Here is a 16,941-nt window from a genome sequence, read left to right on the forward strand (position 1 = left end):
GCTTACGTATTGCAAAATTAATCGCATCGAGTTAATAGCACACTTTAACTGCTTCAGCATTACTTGAATTAGATTTCACCCTAGTAAGCTGATGGTCTTGTGACGTAACAGAGCGCTCGCTGTTTCCACGTGGATGCTGCGTGCACAGTGGAGGGGTAGTTCAGGCTTGATGTACAATAAAAAGAAAGAGTTTTCTTACTGGATGAGAGGAAATGGCCTCAAATTGCGCCAAAGGAGGTTTAGATTGGATATTAAGAAAAATTTCGTTACTGAAAGAGTGGTCAAACATTGGAACAGGCTGCCCAGGGAAGTGGTTGAGTCATCATCCCTGGAGGTGTTTATACATATACATATACATTTATACATACACTATATAAAAGATGTGTAGATGAGGCGCTTAGGGACATGGTTTAGTGGGCATGGTGATGCTGGGTTGACGGTTGGACTCGATGATCTTAGAGGTCTTTTCCAATATTAATAATTCTATGATACTATGAAAGTGGAGGGCCTATGTTCTTAATCCGGCCCCCTTCAGCTATCATGGAAAAATGCTGGAAGGAAAAAAAGTCAAACAAAAAACCTGATATTCTTTATTTTTATTATAATTTTAACCACTTGAGTAAATTGAAATCTGTAAGCAAAGCAATTACATGAGGCAGGCCTAATAAAGTTGTTCAAGCTACAACCTACTTCGATTGTTGAATCAAACTGAATAAAGCAGGCTGCTTTGATGGGTTTTTAGCTTCCATGAACATAATTGGCAGTGACATCTTCTTTTGCTTTAATGGCAATGGTCTTCTGTGGGCTGGGAGTTTTGTAATCAGCTGGAAGTAAAAAAAAAAATCAAATAAAATTGGTCACTACTACAAACAGGAAAATTGCTGAACCAAATACTATCCTCAGTTCAGCTGGTGAAATCTCATCAACTTCAGCAGGATCCGATTATAAAAAATTTCTCCCTGACCTGAGCAGAAGAGCAAATCAAAATCTGTCGATCAGATTCTCAGAGGTTCCATGACTAATGGTGATTAAGTATCTTAAAAAAGCCCAACCAAGCAACCCAACCACTGTAAAGGTGTTTACAGGTTATTCCCAGAGGACAAACGTGAAGAGTCTGAACTGTGTTTCTTCGCAAAAGGTACAGTCAGTGGGCCAGATTCTGTCCTCGGATTTTGGGGGGAACTTGTGTGCTTAGAAAGGGAGTTTCCCCAGGATCCCAGCTTTAATATTTGGACTGTATAGTGGGAGGAGGAGGGAAGGCATAATGTACCCAAGGCAAGAAACAACAACACAGCTGCTTTGCAGCCACTAATGTAGCCCTCAGATGCTGTAGTAGCTTTTTAATCTCACATCTCAAATCTTCAGGGAAGTGAAACTTATAGATCTGCTGGCTTATTCCTAAAACTCATCCTTCAGCGGCAGTGCTGGAAACCACCCATCTCCAATACATCAGGAATCTCTGCACGACTGGATTTGGGGTGTTCTTCCCCTTTGACAGCTTCTCCAAACCTCACCATCTACCACCCAGCCTTATGAAATACGAGAACCACCCTAGTCCTCCTTCTTCCAGCAACCACACAACCCCTTCCCAGGGAGCATGTGTTCTCCATCCTCGTGGCACACTTGCTTTTAAGGAGAAGTACCTGCTTTGTTCTCCATCCAGAAGGCAGTGATATGCAGCAATGTCTTTCTCCAGCTGTTGTTTGCTGGCCAGCAGATTTTCACGATCCCGTTGCTGCTGCTCGGTTTCTACTTTGATTTCTCCCATCTCTGCCTCCAGCTTGGAAATGACAGAACCTAGGTTCTGCAGTTCGATGTCGTGCCAGTGTTTGGCGTCATATAAAGAATTCTCCAGACCCCTCTTCTGTAAGGGCAGGACAGCAGACATTGAAACATGTCAGTTTTCATATGCTTCATCATAGTGATTTTTATTCAGGTTTGGCCAATATCTCTGTTGAATATGCTTAAGTGGAGATGTAATATTTTGAGAATTCCTTTCTCTAGATACTTTGAAAAATGTGTATTACCATGACAAAGGTTGAACTACTTTGGTTACAAGGCGCAGATATTCTTCACATTGTCAAGTACTACCCACCCAGCAATCTTAGAGAGATTATTATTAAGTATGAAGACACTGAAGATTGAAATTTTCTGCTTGTCAAATGTGCTCCACTTAGTGCACCACGTCAATCAAGAAGAACCCAGAAATGCCTGGCATCTCTGGAAGCAGTATCCGCTGGAAAACGGGATTTATTCTTAAGTCTGCAACCCAAGACGGGAATGTTTTCTTCAGAAGGCATGTTGGATTCGCACAGAATATACCCATTGAAAACCCAACATTACTTACCAAGGTTCTCAAAGATTCGGTTTCTGCTTGCAAGCTCTGTATTTTGCAGGCAGTTTCATGGAACTCAGTTCTGAGGCCCTCCACGAGCATTTCCTCCTGGGTTCGCACAGCAGCCATCATTTCAGCCTGTTGCTGGTAAAAGATTGCGACTGTTGTCACAGCCTACTCGAATTATGTTTTCGTTTCCTTACATACCAAACTGACAGTTGATATTTTCACAGTTTGTGGCAATTCTGACTTTAAGTTTGATTCTTGTATATTAAATCCCTGGTTGAACAATTCTGGATACTTCTTAGTGTCAAAATTATCATATTTTCTGTGCATTTACTGTAAAACGACTTATACATATAAGTATCTATATTTTATCTATGTCAACAAAAGCTGTTCAGCATTCATACTAGTATGTTTAAAATGACCTATAAAAAGAAAACGTTGCTGTAATTCTTCATTTCGTAGCTATACTATAATATAGTATCAGTGACCCAGGAAAGTCACTGATATTTATGAGTGTATTTTCCAAATACTTGGACCAAAATCCTTTAGATTTTTACCATCTTTTTTTCAAGAAAAAAACAAACACTCAGCTCTCAAAGTTACTGCAGAGTATTAGACAGATTTTGTGTTTGCTTCAGATCCCTTAATGTTGGAGTGGGTTACAGAGCGCTTACCTTGGTACGGAGCAGGGCACCTGTCTCAGCACGATTCTTTTCAATGTCTCTCTCCCAGTGGATTCTGATTTTTTCCAGTATGTCATCCAGGCCACTTCCCAGGGGAACATCAAGTTCTTCCAGCTGAGATCCAGCAAGCTGCTTGTACAACATCTTCACATCCTTGAACAAAAATAACAGACTTAAAAGAAGGTGAACTGGACAATTGAATGGTAGCTTTGGAGGGCTCGAGGAAGAGCTCTTTTGGTCCTCATCTTGGCAACCTGTCTCCATATGCCTGCCAATGTTGCTGAAATCTCGTGGTTGGAGAAATAACCCGTAAGAAATGTAAGGTAGGATAGTGCCTCGCTTCCATGAGCCATCTCAATTCAAGCTCTCATTTGCTTTTGAGGCATCAGCACAATTGCTTGCTGTCCCTTATGTGGGATTGGTAGTAGCTCCATATTTGAGCCCCCATCAGTAAAGATGCTGATTTGGGTCCAATCCTGAAACCCCTGCTGAAGGGAGTAAACCACCTTCATGCAAATAGTGCTGGTGAATGTAGTGAGTAAGTGGGAAAGTGTTGCAAAATTGGGTAATAATGGGCTTCCCTTCCAGCTGCCTGTCCCTGTGACTTGCTTCAGTGGTGCATTGCTCAGGAGAGACTCGGTTTCGGGAACCGAGCAGCTTGCTAAGCCAAGCAGGAATTTTTCAGAAGAGCCCAGTTAACGCTCAGTGTTAGTGCAGCAGGACCAGAGCTTGTTCCCTGCACAGGCATTTTCTCTTTACATCTCTGGCTGAGAATCAGACCTCACTGTTGAGATATCCTCATATGTGACCGTGCAACTCCGTGACCATCATGTGGTGTCTAGCAAGAAATGAAGTGATAACATCTCTTCCATGTCATATTTATTAGATGAGAAGGAGTTAAAACTTCAATGTAAGTAATTTGATCGTGCCTCAGAGGTTAGTGATTTAAGTTAAGAGAGAAGAGAGAAATAGGAGCAGGTTTCAGGAGAATCTGCCCACCCAGACATGGCAGGCGGAGCTTTTTAGTGCTTGCTTTGCACTAGATGTATGATACCAACTGGATGAAACAGGAACACATTGGTTTTGCAGTGTCCTGAGTCTGGACTTACTTCTTCGTGGTTCTTTGACAGCAAATTTAGTTCTTCTTTCATGCTCTCTATCTGACTCTCCAGATCCATTTTAGTTAAATTAGCATCATCAATCACTTTATATAGGCAATTAATTTCATCTTCCACTGCCTTTCTGAATGGCTGCTCATTTTCATACCTGCAAAGAAGAAAAAAACCACCAAACCTTAATACAGCACAGCTCAGCAAGAAGAAATGGCTTTTTTTTTAAGTGATACCGTTTGTGCTAATTAGCTCATGTGTCCCAGACAGAGGTACAGAACACAGAAGATATACTTTGCTCTCACCTTGTCTCACTATACTCGAATTTAACTGCCTGAAGTACCCTGTCATTAACTCAGTGTAACAAAACAGGCCAAGTTAGCTGTCTGCGCTACGGTGGTTATCAGTCTGATAGGATTCCTGAATAAGCACGGAGAGGCACATGGTCTCTTGCTAGATCTGGTATTTATATACAGTATGACTATGGGTGGCTTTTTCTCTGTTTGCTTGGCTGTAAAATGAGAATAACTGCTCATTCATCTACATAAAAACTTTTCAGAGCTATGGTTAAAGAAAACACGCGTGCATCAAGCATTACTTTTACTAATGAACATGCTGATGGAAGTCTGATCTATGTTCCAGGGTCCCAGCCCATCCTTAAGACCAAATCTTAGTAGTATCAAAATAAATAGGAAATTTGAGTGGCTAGTTTGTCAACTAGAATTGCTGTTAAAGCAAATGGCTAGTTTCTTCTTTCATTGTGGCAATGGTAGGGAAAATTGTGGCAGGCAGTTGCTATTGTATAGCGCTGCTTGCTGCATCGCTTTCGTTTGTACCTTTTCATTTTAGGCTTTTCATTGAAAATGTGGCTGGGTTGAGTGGCGAATCTCCTGGGAGAAGAGGTGGGAGGCTTTTGTGTCAAACCCGTCCAGCCTGGGGACCTGGTGGCCAGGGAGGTTAGACAGGGGGGTTGGCAGGTTAGACAGGAGCCAGCTTCATAAAGAAGACCTGCACTCTGCCCCTTGAGAGCCACCTTCGTTGCTGGGAGTTCAACAGCCTGGGAAAGGGGCAGCTGATCCCAGCGAGAATTAGGAGCTTTTACTCTGCCATGGATTGATTTGACATTGTTTTTGTTACGTAGACTGCTTGTCTGAGTCAGCTGACATTTTTAAAACATACTTTTTAAAGCTGAACTAAAACATGAGTGTAGCTTGCTGGATGTAAAGCCACAAAATGAGTTGAACTTAAAAGAACGAGCCCATTCTATTCACTAAGCATTACTTCCCTATAGAGCCAGCGCTTGCCAAGACAAAGTTTCAAAGGAAGTGGCCAGCTAGGTGCCACCACAAGACTACCTGTCTTTAAAATCGTCAGCACAGGCTTGAATGTTCTCAGTGTGCAGCATAAGTCGAGCATTTTCAAGGACTGCTTCGCCCACCTAGAAGAAAGAGACAACAGAGCTCAAGCAATGAAGAGCTTCAGCACATCATTAGCTACATGCACTGTACATGTACCTTAAGCAGATGTATAGCTTTGATTCTGAAAATAATCCTTTAGCCTAGGGCTGTTCAAGTGGCTCATTCCAGATAATTTAATCAATTGATTTTGTACACATAAATTCACAAATTCTCCGTAAATAGGCTGCAATTTGTCATCAAACTGTTCATTGCTCCTAAGCATTCATCTTCTTGTGGAAACACATTTATTCTGATTGTCGGCTGGTTGCAAGGGGTAAAATTCATTACTGTGCGCAAGGTACGTTCATCATTTAAGTCCCACTTATATTTTCTACATTTTAAGTAGCACTTACGCAGTTCCTATTCTACTTCCCATATCAGCAGTCCTCTTCAGGATTGTCCTCTTCAATGACCCAAGGAATACTTGTTGCTCATGCCGCCTGCGAGCTGTCCTCAGCTCCTAGAGCGTTGTTCTTCTTCTCTGGTGGGTGGGATCGTGTAAGCTCTTGCGGTAGATATGAGACTTGAGGAGCAGGCAGTCTTCAAAGATTGTTACACCGAATGTGAAATACTTTGGGAAGATTGTGCAAATAAGACTTGGTATCATTGCTGTGGCTCTGGGTAGTCTCTTTCATACCCAGGAGGTACTGGAGGGGTAAGCAAACCTGAAAGGGTTGTGACATAGCAGCCGGTTGCGATTCAAGAGGGTTATATAAAATGATAAAAAGGTAAAAAAGACCACTGCCTGCCCTGGAGTCGCACGTGCACTGAGCTATGGAGGGGACCGAAGACATGCTGAATTTGGTACCAGGATTAGAGCAATCACCTCTGCAAATAACTATCTGAAGACTCCAGCCACCCTGTGGGACATGCCATCACTCTGGAGGAGCTAAACTGAATATCTCTTTGGTCTTTTTCAGGAGATACGCATGGAGATTTGCAGTTGAAACTAAACCACCACATGAATAAGAGCAGCCTTTTAAGCGGGCCAGGAGAGTCCTTGAAGCAGCAGTCTTTCTTTAGATAATTAAGTCTGCAACTAAATGAGATTGCAAATCCCTTGAAGCATTCTGCTCCCCCGAGGTGAAACAGGCCATGCAACGTGGAGACATCAAAGCTGCGTCCAGACAAGTTATCTCAAGTATCGCAAGTGAGGTCGTTGCTTAGTATGGTCCTACCTGCTCTTTGGCTTGCTGCTTGGTGGTGGAGTGGAGGTGGACATGCAAGGCTGAAGCATTTCTATGTGGTAATTAACTCTCATCCTCATGAAAAGTGGCTTACTGCTCTTAATTGTCTTACAAATGCTTGGACAAACGAATATGAAATATGTGAAGGCATCTGATAAGGAGAGATCTGGAGGAATAACCTATTCCTCACATTGAGAGGTCCATAATGGATCATAAAATTAAAGGCACTCTACATTTTTTAAATCTGAGGAGGCACAAGAGTTAAAACAAGTGGTTTGCTTCCTTTTCACCTGCTGTTAGGAACAAAAAGAGAAGGTGGCTGTGGCTGGAAGCCTGGGGCTGGAGCTCTGTTCCTGGCAGCTCCAGCTCAGCTTGGCTTCCAAAGGAAACAGAGCTCATGCCATTGCATGGGCGGCCAATTTTTCTTTAATAACTGTGGGATTTCTTGGCCAATTCCAACTGGTATGATAGCGGGATAGGCCATCTCAGGGACATGCAGTTCCAACACGTTTCATGAAAATAGCATCTAGACAGAGGAGAGGAGTCCCGTGAATACCGCCACTGGGCAAAAAAGCCCCAAGTTTAGGCATGAGAAAATTAGAGAGCGCAGCGAACACGCAGGAGTTAGAGATGTTATGAAAGCCAGAGGTGTGGGTGAAGAGATGGTGTCTCACGGCACAACCAGCCAGCCCCGCCGTGCAGCAGACAGGTACAGAAGACCTTTATGTGCTCTCTCGCACACAGAACTGGCTCTTCTTCATCGTTCAGCCCCTTGTTTCCTTCTCCCTGCTTTACCAGCACTGGCCTAACTCCCCAGCCCTCGGGTCGTCCCTTCTGCGGCATTTCAGAGCAGCTGGGCAGAGCTGGGACTTTGGGGCTGTGCCGCTGTGCCGTCCTCAGGTCCCCTTGCAGGACCCGAGTTTCTCCTGAAAGATGGAGAAAAGACATTTAGTTTTTACATGGCAGCAGCATGGAGGTAGAGGCAGTTCTTTGACCCAAGCTCTGATTTTTTTTCCCTCCTAACGTTTAGAAAATTTACTCTTGGCCTCATTGGAGTTTTCTTCTTTTTTTCTGTTTTTTCCTTTTTTTTTTCTTTTTTCCCCTTTTCTTTTCCTTTTTTTCATTTTCTTTTCCTTTTTTTAATTTTTCTTTTTTCTTCCCCCCCCCCCTTTTTTTTCTTTCTTTTTTTACAGAAATTATTGCATTTTGTCTTCCTGCCAACTTGTACATGTCTGGATTGTCAGAGAAGCTTTTATTTTTTTTCCTGACTCACATCAGGGAGCAGAAACGCTGCCTCGTGAATTCGCCCTGCCCTGTCAAAACAAGCCCATTTGCCTCCGGCAGTGAGCCCCCACGGTTACAATATCTGACCTGAAGTCTGATGAAAATGAATGTCTTTGAGGGAACTGGGAACATCCCACGAGCTAAACTAACATTAAATCCTGTGAGCTGCACAGTGGCACTCAGAGGTATGTTAATGGCTAAGTTTAGAGGCTGAATCCTGTGTAAAATGGCTCTTGGGCTGCAACGAAAGCAGAAGCAGGGAATAGCCGGTGATTTCTGCCTCTATAAGGAGAAAAAAGTTCTTTTCAGTAGTAATCTTGTGGTTTTGTTGAGACATTTGAGGTGACTTCTTACCTGCCCCACAGTGGATGTCTTTACCAGAACCCTGGTACCATACTCCTGAGGACTCGGTCAATACCTGACTCCCCTCTTCATAGACCAGCGGCTAATGCCAAATGTTCAGTGAGAAAGTGCAGGGCTTTCCAAAACTGCAGACAAACCTGAACGGTGCCGTCTAAGTAAAAATGGTGGAAAGAAGTCTAATGCTTGGAAGGCTTCGGGGATGAGTGTTGCAGTGGGAGCCAGCAGGCATTAGCCTTTCAGCCCTCCTGGAAATCAGCTGTGCATGCTTTAAATTTGACAGTGAACCTGAAGGATGAATAATTACATGGTAGTTTCTATGTAGAAACCAGGTTTCCCGAAAAATTCTCCCTGCTTTGCATGAGCTGTGAAAACCCTTTCCTAGGCTTCAGAAGAAGAGATGTAAGACTTCCATCTAGTGGCTCTTTTGTTTGATTTAATTCTCCTAATAATCGACAGCTGGATGCAAACACGCAGCATTAGTGAGACGGATTCGTAGCCACTTTGCTGACACACGTACTAAAACGCATGATGCAGCAGTTTAGGAAAGACCCTTCTTTGTGCCCATTGGAAATGAGAGGGCTTGCAACGCTGCAAGCACTTAGACGTTGCCTCCTCCGCTTGTGAAGCAGAAGGCAACGCTGTCCTGCCTCGCAGGGCTTCTGGGAGGCTTAATTCGCTGATGCTCGTGTGGCACTTAAACTGCCAAGATGGGAAGTGTTATAAAAATGCAAACATTAGTACTAATAATAGCTCCTGTAAGTCACATATTGTCTTTCAACACTCGCATCTGTGATGCATGTACACCTTTTGAACATGTTTTTTTTTCAGCTCTTGAATTAACACTGAATATTTGTGGTATAAACATCTTAACTAGAAAGCAGCAACAATTTTCTTTGATTTCAATGTGATTTTATGGACATGAAAATGCAATTTTAATTTTTAGCAAAAAAATCGTATCGAAGTCTGCATCAACATACTGGCCCATTTACTGGGTTACGTCTGGCAACAAGGAAAACCAGCTGCTTCAAGGGAGTTTGTAGACTCCGGCCTTGATGAAGGGTGATGTGGTACAGACACTTACGGGGAGAACTTACCCCTGGCAACTTTTGATTTTTAAGAGAGATCTGACCAAGTTTGGTATTGCAAGATTTACTATGGCTTTCAAATTCTTAGCTATGCTTTATCAAAAGCTTTGTATACTTTTGCTATTCTTACAAATGCCTAATCCCTTTCTGAATGCTGCTGAATTCGTGGCCTCAGGTGTGGCCTGTGATAATGAATCTCATGGTTTAATTATTCGTGTGATGGAAAATTATCTGGCTTTTAAGTTCACTTCAGTTAAAGCAAATGATGCCTCCATGGAGAAAGATCAGAAGATGCTGGTCTAGTCTTTCCTTCCGCGCACAGAAAGAAATGGTTGATATCAGCCCATTGCCTCCAACACATCGTAATTCACAGCTAAATCAGGCTAAAATCCTGCAACCCGGTGCCTGCTGCTCAGATGCCAAGCATTAAACTCGTAACGCTTTTGGTCATGCTTTCCACGTTGAACCCTTCTCAGAGCCTGAAGGATGAAAACCCAAAGGCAGCAAGAGTGGCATTTGTTGCATCGCCTTGGGAAAGGTAATACCTGGAGAGAGGCCGGGAAGATTGATGGGTCCTTTGCCGATTCCTGCTGCATCCAGGAAAACACCACTTCATTTATACATTGAATATTTTATAAGTAAACAGGACTGCATCAAAAAATGCCTGGTTCTCTAAGCAGGAGATACCTCCTAAAGAAACGACCTGTAAAAACTGTAATGTTGCCTAGGCACAAAGAGAAAACCTCACCCCCCACCTCACAGCTGCATGTGAAGGTAGTCCAAGGTTACGCTGTTGGAGGTGGCTGAGAGGACATAATTAAAACTAATTTATTGCCATCCTCTGTATGGCGGTTGACCAAGCTCTGTGCCATTTTGTGGGAGTTTGTTGTGCCCTTAGATCAGTGGCAGAATGCTATTTCACCAATTTACAGACACTAATCATGCACTGTGTTGCGTTAGAGTGTGTTAGAGATAATACTCAGCGGCTTTCCTGGCCCCGCAGCAAATAAATTACTGTGTGCAAGTCCAAATGCGGCGATTCCTCGGGCTGTCAATCCTGTATATTCTCCAGGCTTAATATTAACACTGAGTAAACGCTGACAGTAGGGCCAGGTGCAAATAAAAGTATCTCTATAGAAAAACTCTGGTGATCTTCAAATGCTCCCAACCATCACAGGAGTCACAGCAGTGATAAAATTGGTTCAGGACGTTGATTCCTTCTTCTGCTTTTGTGTTTACTCCTGTCATCTGAACTGCGCCGCGTGCCGTCTCAGAGACAAAATAAACCTCTGTGTCTCCCACGCAGCTGTAATTGAACGGTCACGGAGGCTGAGCTACCCTCTCCTCTCCGTAAACTTGCTGAGATTATTTCAAGCGTCCACTTTTCCCAGGTGCTGCCCTGCTCCCTGGGAAGGAATTACCATTAACAAACAGCCTCCTGTTCTGCAGAAGAGACACATTTGATTAGAAATAGAATTTCCCACAAGAAGACTGGGATGAAGCCTGGAGAAACCGAGTATGCCCGGGGTAAAACGAGATGAATTTGTATTTCTGTCACATGAATTCCTCTCCATAAGGATTTCTTATTTCCCTCATTTCCTGCAAAAATCCTCCTATTCTGCGCCTGCCCCAATTAGCGTGTGTCCACCTGCTCTGCTAAAAACCAGCTGCCCAGGTGGATAATTAATGCTGGGAGCTGGATAGTGGCTTCCCATCATTCAGCTCCTATCAGTGATTCCCCTGCTGCAATAATAGCTGTGAAAATTGCAATTAAACACGAGTGTTTTTTCCCCTGAGGGACCTTCCACTCGTACCCTCCGAGTCACTCGTTGCCACATTTTTTCCCTTAGCTCTGTGTTTGGGAGAAATGCTGGCACCCAGTTATTGCTGGGAGGACAAGTACCCAAAATGTGGGATGCTGGAGCACATCCCAGGAAGGGCAGGAGGGAAACGGGGCCTCTGGTCCACTGGGGTCTCTCCTACCTCACTGCGGCGACGGACCCGCCACATTTCTGATTTTGGGACCAGGAGAGTCCGTGACTCCTACGGGACCACATCCTTGTCTTCTCACTAGCAGGGCAGGAGGAAGGGGCTCCTGTCTAGACACTCCTCCCCCTCCCCCAAATTGTGTAATTTTCCTTTGCTGCTTCTTGTTCAAAATCTGTTCCTATTGTGGATGATTGGGTTAAACCAGGTGGCTGCTCAGGCGGCTTTCCGCCCCAAAAGTTTCACAGCTGCTTCATACGAAGGGCACTGAGGGGTTTATGGCTGCCGGGCATCCCTCCCGGCTGAACGCATGGGGCTGGCCAGGAATCAAAATGAATCCTCGGATTTTGCAGGAGGCTGAAAGAAGGGTATGTCACATTAAGGCGGATGTGGACATCTACAGAAAATCTAAATATATTTACAAAAATTAAATCTAGAAACGTGCCTGCCAGGTATCTCTCATTTCTGTTACACCTCGCTCCTGAACACCTTTTACTTTTCCTACTGGGATGTGTCGTGGCAGAAGGGTGCTGACTTCGTGTGATTGCAGCTGTTTCTGCAGCAACTGATTTTGATGTTGTTTTAATGAATGTGACAGTTTCGGTGTTGATGCTGGCATGCTTTTGCCAGTTAGCTCCAGGATGAATGAGTTAATCGGTGTTTGGGCTGGATGAGATCCTACTTTCATTTTTGGTTAGATGCTTAGTACAAAAAAAGCGAAGAAACCTATTAGTCAGAATTGTACATAACAGCTCAGGTTATATCTGAGAAAGTCAAAACCCACTAAGTGATACCTCTTTTATTGATTTAATTGAAGTAATTTGGAAAACTTTATGTATTCTCTAATGTGTGTTAATGGTTAAATAGATATGGATGATGCTGATCTTTTTCTCTTATTATTTTCTATGATGACACTTGCAAATGCTATTACTACATGGCTTTATTTTTCTGATTTTATATAGGAAGAGCCCAATATTCAAGCTAGATTTCATTATGAGCTGCTCTTATTTACTCATAAGAAAGGGAGGTAGAGGCAAGGTGGCAGGATGACAGTATAATGAAAAGTTAAAGGAAAGCAATTTGGATGAAAAATTATTACATGAGTAGGTTCATCTGCACTATGATGTTGGGGTTTCAGATAAAGAAAAATCAAACAGTCCTTCCTAAAGTACCTACGGTCCTACATTTTTTGGTCTTAACCATAAGCCCCGGTAGGTTTTAAAGGTGAGGTTTACAACTGCAAATTGGGACACTCGTCTGGAAAACACGGGAGGGTGGCTGCAAAGCATTAACCCCCCCATCTCACATCGAAGTCCCCATCTACCTCGGCGACGAGAGGTTCGAGGGTATGACTTTTCGTAAGCACCCCAGATGCAGAGCACCCATTACCTTCAGCAGCTAGTCCCTTGAGGAAGCTGTATAGGATTAGCGGCAGCAATGTTATTTACCAATGCAAAAAGATAACAGCTTTAAAAGTCAGTGTTCAACTGGGCGTTTCTGCTGACATGATCTTTGTACAAGAGCTTATGCCACCGCATTCAGGGTTCAGATGACATTTGTGACGTTCTGGATGAAGACCTGCCCTAAAAATGCAGCGCACTGTAAAAATGCCCCCTCTTTCCTATGCCAGAGTAAAACTCTGGCCAGCCCAAAGTAAAACATACAATTGTCCCAGGGAACTTAAAGTTGTCTTTCAGGCTTTCTGAAGACCCGCTGACGGCATTTTCTGTGCCTGCACAAGCGCTGCCGGGAAGAGACGTGCAAGATGCCGGGCTCCAGCTCTTTGGTGTCCCGTCCGCTCCCGCTGGCGGGGAGTCGAGAAGCTGCCACTCACCGAGACCTCGGGGGACAGAGCCCTGTGTTCACTGCAAGCAGGACATCAGCCTGCAAAGTCTTACTGGTCTTACTGGTCAGCAAAAGGAACTGTTTCTTGTCCATGAGGTCAACGCAAACACCGTTTCGCACCCCCACAATAAACACTTTCCCGGAGAACCTGCAGCCTGTGCCGTACGGAGAAGGTGGGAGTAAGGGATGGTGGAGTGGTGACAAAGGGAAGGAAAGGAGCCGCTCATTTGTAGCCATGTAATTACTATTTTTAAATAAATAAAGCTTTTGAAAATGTGATTAAGCAAACAAGAGAATAAAGTAAAAATCTGAATTGCTAATTAAAAAAAATGCAATGTGCTTGTAATGATATCATGTTGAGAGATAAACTAATTCAGTCCTAGCAGTTTTCTTTTAATAATTTTGATGCTCAGTGTAATAACCACAGCTAAGAAAAAAAAACTAAGAAAAAAAGTCCACCCATTTTAATCAGCCCAGACTATCGTGCCTTGGGGTGCACTTCAATTGCCCCCACGCGTAAGATGCCCAAGGTAATTCTACTGCTTAATAGGCATTTTCCACAGCACACTGTGAAATGATAATGCTAATTATCACGAAGATAGATTTAAAACCCTCCGTCTAGGGCACCGCGCCTTGAAATCAGGCGGCATTCATCATCAGCATCAACCCTCGCCGCTCAGGATTGCTAATGACTCGTGAAGCTCTCCCCTGCTGCCGACAGCGCTCCGGTGCTCACCTGATGGTAAATGACCTCCCAGGTCTGCCGCAGCGCTCCCCAGCTGCTCACGCTGGCCACTTTCTTGTCCAGGTAGACTCTGATGTGCTCCTCCAGCTCCTGGTTGAACTGCTCGAGAGCTCGCACCTTCTCGATGTACTCCACCAAGCAGGCGTTCAGGCTTTCGTAGGAGAGACCCCTGCCCTTCTCCAGCCCCGGGGCCAGGGGCACGGCAGCGGCGGCGGAGCTGCGCAGACCCTGGAGGAAGACGCTGCTGATGCCCAGGGCTCTGCGGGACACTCGGGTGCCCAAGCTGCTCACGCCGCCGGTGGGGACGGTGCCCACGTAGACACCGGGGGGTCTTGACAGGCTCACTCCGCCCCCGGTGCTCACCCGGCGGCCGGGCGGCCCCGAGCTCTCGGCCGCGGAGGAAGAGGGCTGCTGCCCCAAGAAGGACGACCGGCGCCTCGGCAAGGGCATGCTGCCGCTCCAGCCCGCCGAGCGCTGCCGCTCAGCCCGGCCGCCTCGCCCCGCACTGGCGGGAGGGATGTGCCGAGCCCAGCAGGTTGGGGCTCGCACGGGGTTTCGGCTTTGTGCGACGGCTTTCTGGAAGGGGGGCTTTGTGCTGCCCGGGAGTACCCGTCACATTGTCCGGGCGGCTGCTGGGTCAGCAATCCCATTTCAGGGGAAATCTCTCTGCTGCTGCTGCTGCAAATGTGGCAGATGAAAAACACAATGGTGTTTACAGGGACAGTGGGACGGGGATTCAGTACAATGTACGTGTTAAAATACCAGCGGTGTTTTCTACGCTGACACCCAGATGATTTCCTACCCTTATACCGCCAGGTATCTAGACATATATTACGAAGGCATTGGCCACTCACACCCATGCTTGCTCCAGAGGGTCTCCTGCAGCAAGACGTTACCTGAAGTTAGCAAAACTCAACGTTTTGAGGAGTGGCCGAGCCGAGCCAGCCTGTCGCTGCCGCAGAGCCTCGAATGCGCCCTCGGCCCCGATGCAGCTTCTGGATTTCTCTGCGCTTTGGCTTCACCACCTGACCGAGGCACGTTGCCCCAAACCCAGCAGATTTTAACTAGGGGCAAGCACCCTCACATCTACCCCTGCTCAGTCAGTTTAACATCATATTATCAACTGCACCCGGTCTGTTCAACAAGGGCCCATTTCACTTTGACTGCGTAACGTGGCGACAAAGCGATGCAGCTGTGAACCGAAAGGAAAGGGCAAAACAATCCCTGAGACTTATTGCAGGGGATGGGGGAGTTTTCCCCTGCTCTTCTTTCTATGTTACAGCTCTTCAGCGACTAGTGATCAGGTGGGTAGTTTATAGGTACATAAGTAGGACGCGTGCATGGTATAGAGGGGTTCTTCACTATACAATGTTAGGTATAGCTTTTTCTACCTACACACAGCGATGCTTCACAACCAGGATGCCAGACTTGTTCCAGCGCAGGATTACCGTGTGCGCATCTTTGTAGGCATGCCTGTAATGTGCTGATGTTGGGCATTGCCCTAATGCGCTGGAGGTTTGTACAGGGATGGCGGTGAGTCTTGGTGAGATGGAATACAATCAGAAATCCCTGTCTTCCACCTAATCCTGGCTTGCTGGGTTTGTGGCTGGAGTTTGTTTTGCTTGTTTTTTAAGTCTGAGAACTGCGAGACTGCCTACAGTCTGGTCACCATTTCCCAGCTGTGTGAAGCCTGGGAATAGCGCAGCATCTCACAGCTTTGCAAATATTTTTGGCTAGTTTCTAGGCATTCTGCATTTAGATTACCAAGCAAACTGTGCTGGCTAAATGAGAGGAATCCTCCGGTGTTTCTTACACAACATTTTTGGTATATTTGTTCTGTGTCAAATAAAAAAAACCAACCTGCCTTGCAAAAGCAATACCGTGTACAGAAAACAAATGTAAAAATATGGACTTTTTTGCAAAGAACTGAATTTAGTTCTCTGTCACCTTGTTCTCTCTTTCCATCTCCCTGTTGAAATAGAAGATGAAGGTTGTCATGGGATTGCTTTTGCTCTTGGCAAGACCCTCGGGAAGTTTTTACTCTCTAATCAACCAGGAGGCCATTTAGTATTTGATCATGAGGATTGCAGATACCATATTGCATAGCGTTTACCCCACAGTGAAAAGATATATTCCCAAAGTGTCCATCCATGTCCGTACACAGCCACGTCTTCCTGCCTGCCCCGGTCACCTCGTAGGGAAGTGGTGCATTACTCTCTGATTCTGAGCAGGAAATTAAATATATAGGAGAGCCCCTATAACTTTGCAATTTTCTAATTTCAGGAAGCCTGTGGCACGCACTCAGATTTGTGCCTCAGCAGAGTAGAAGTGCACGTGTGGGACAGGGAGAAAGGAGGGACGACAGTGCCTCTGTGCCCCCCTGGTCCCGGGGGGAGCCACGTCTTGGTCTGATTCCAGCCATCATTTAGTAAAGTTGTCAGGTTGCCCTGACTAACCGCAGCCACTGGGACACTGCTGGCAGGTGGGAACACAGCTGGACCAGATGTGCCGCCGCTATAATTCCCTTTTCCGGTACCAGCCGTGGCTCACCTTGAACAAGGCGTATGGTTAATGATGCTACGCTAACCCTGTCCTGCCGGAGCTTCCCTTCTACGCAACCAAGCGATGAACCTGAGCAGCCAGTGGCCCAGAGCAGCCAGCCGGAGCAGGGGGCAAACTCCCTGCTGCCTCACAGCCTGCTCCTGATGAAGGGAGGAATGAAGGTAGAAAACAATCTACAAGGACAGATGGCCAGAGGTGGGGAGAGGACGGCCGAGACCTCAAAGGACGGAGGCCATTTCACTTGCGGAACAATACAAAAAAGGCAATTTGAGAAGCAAAACTGATCCAACGGTA

General features: G+C 45.4%; 1 protein-coding gene across 1 annotated transcript; it reads right to left on the reverse strand.

The window, feature by feature from the left end:
- Window positions 1-738: 738 nt before the first annotated feature.
- BFSP2 (beaded filament structural protein 2) lies at window positions 739-14,535 on the reverse strand. Its single transcript, XM_075140850.1, has 7 exons — window positions 14,077-14,535; window positions 5,489-5,571; window positions 4,134-4,290; window positions 3,016-3,177; window positions 2,348-2,479; window positions 1,624-1,864; window positions 739-824 (listed from the first exon to the last, which is right to left on the reverse strand). The coding sequence occupies exons 1-7, from the start codon at window positions 14,533-14,535 to the stop codon at window positions 739-741; spliced, it is 1,320 nt and encodes a 439-aa protein (XP_074996951.1).
- Window positions 14,536-16,941: the final 2,406 nt, after the last annotated feature.

This window comes from Calonectris borealis, chromosome 2, assembly GCF_964195595.1.
Source record: "Calonectris borealis chromosome 2, bCalBor7.hap1.2, whole genome shotgun sequence".
Taxonomy (NCBI): Eukaryota; Metazoa; Chordata; class Aves; order Procellariiformes; family Procellariidae; genus Calonectris; species Calonectris borealis.

What these genes read in the sequence shown, in the direction of transcription:
- BFSP2 (XM_075140850.1), bottom strand. Translation starts at nt 14,535, where the DNA reads ATGCCCTTGCCGAGGCGCCGGTCGTCCTTCTTGGGGCAGCAGCCCTCT. An exon ending in GCTGACGATTTTAAAGACAG is followed by an intron (nt 4,291 to 5,488) that starts GTAGTCTTGTGG and finishes TCTTCTTTGCAG; the next exon opens with GTATGAAAATGAGCAGCCAT. An exon ending in GTACTTCTCCTTAAAAGCAA is followed by an intron (nt 825 to 1,623) that starts GTGTGCCACGAG and finishes TTTTACTTCCAG; the next exon opens with CTGATTACAAAACTCCCAGC.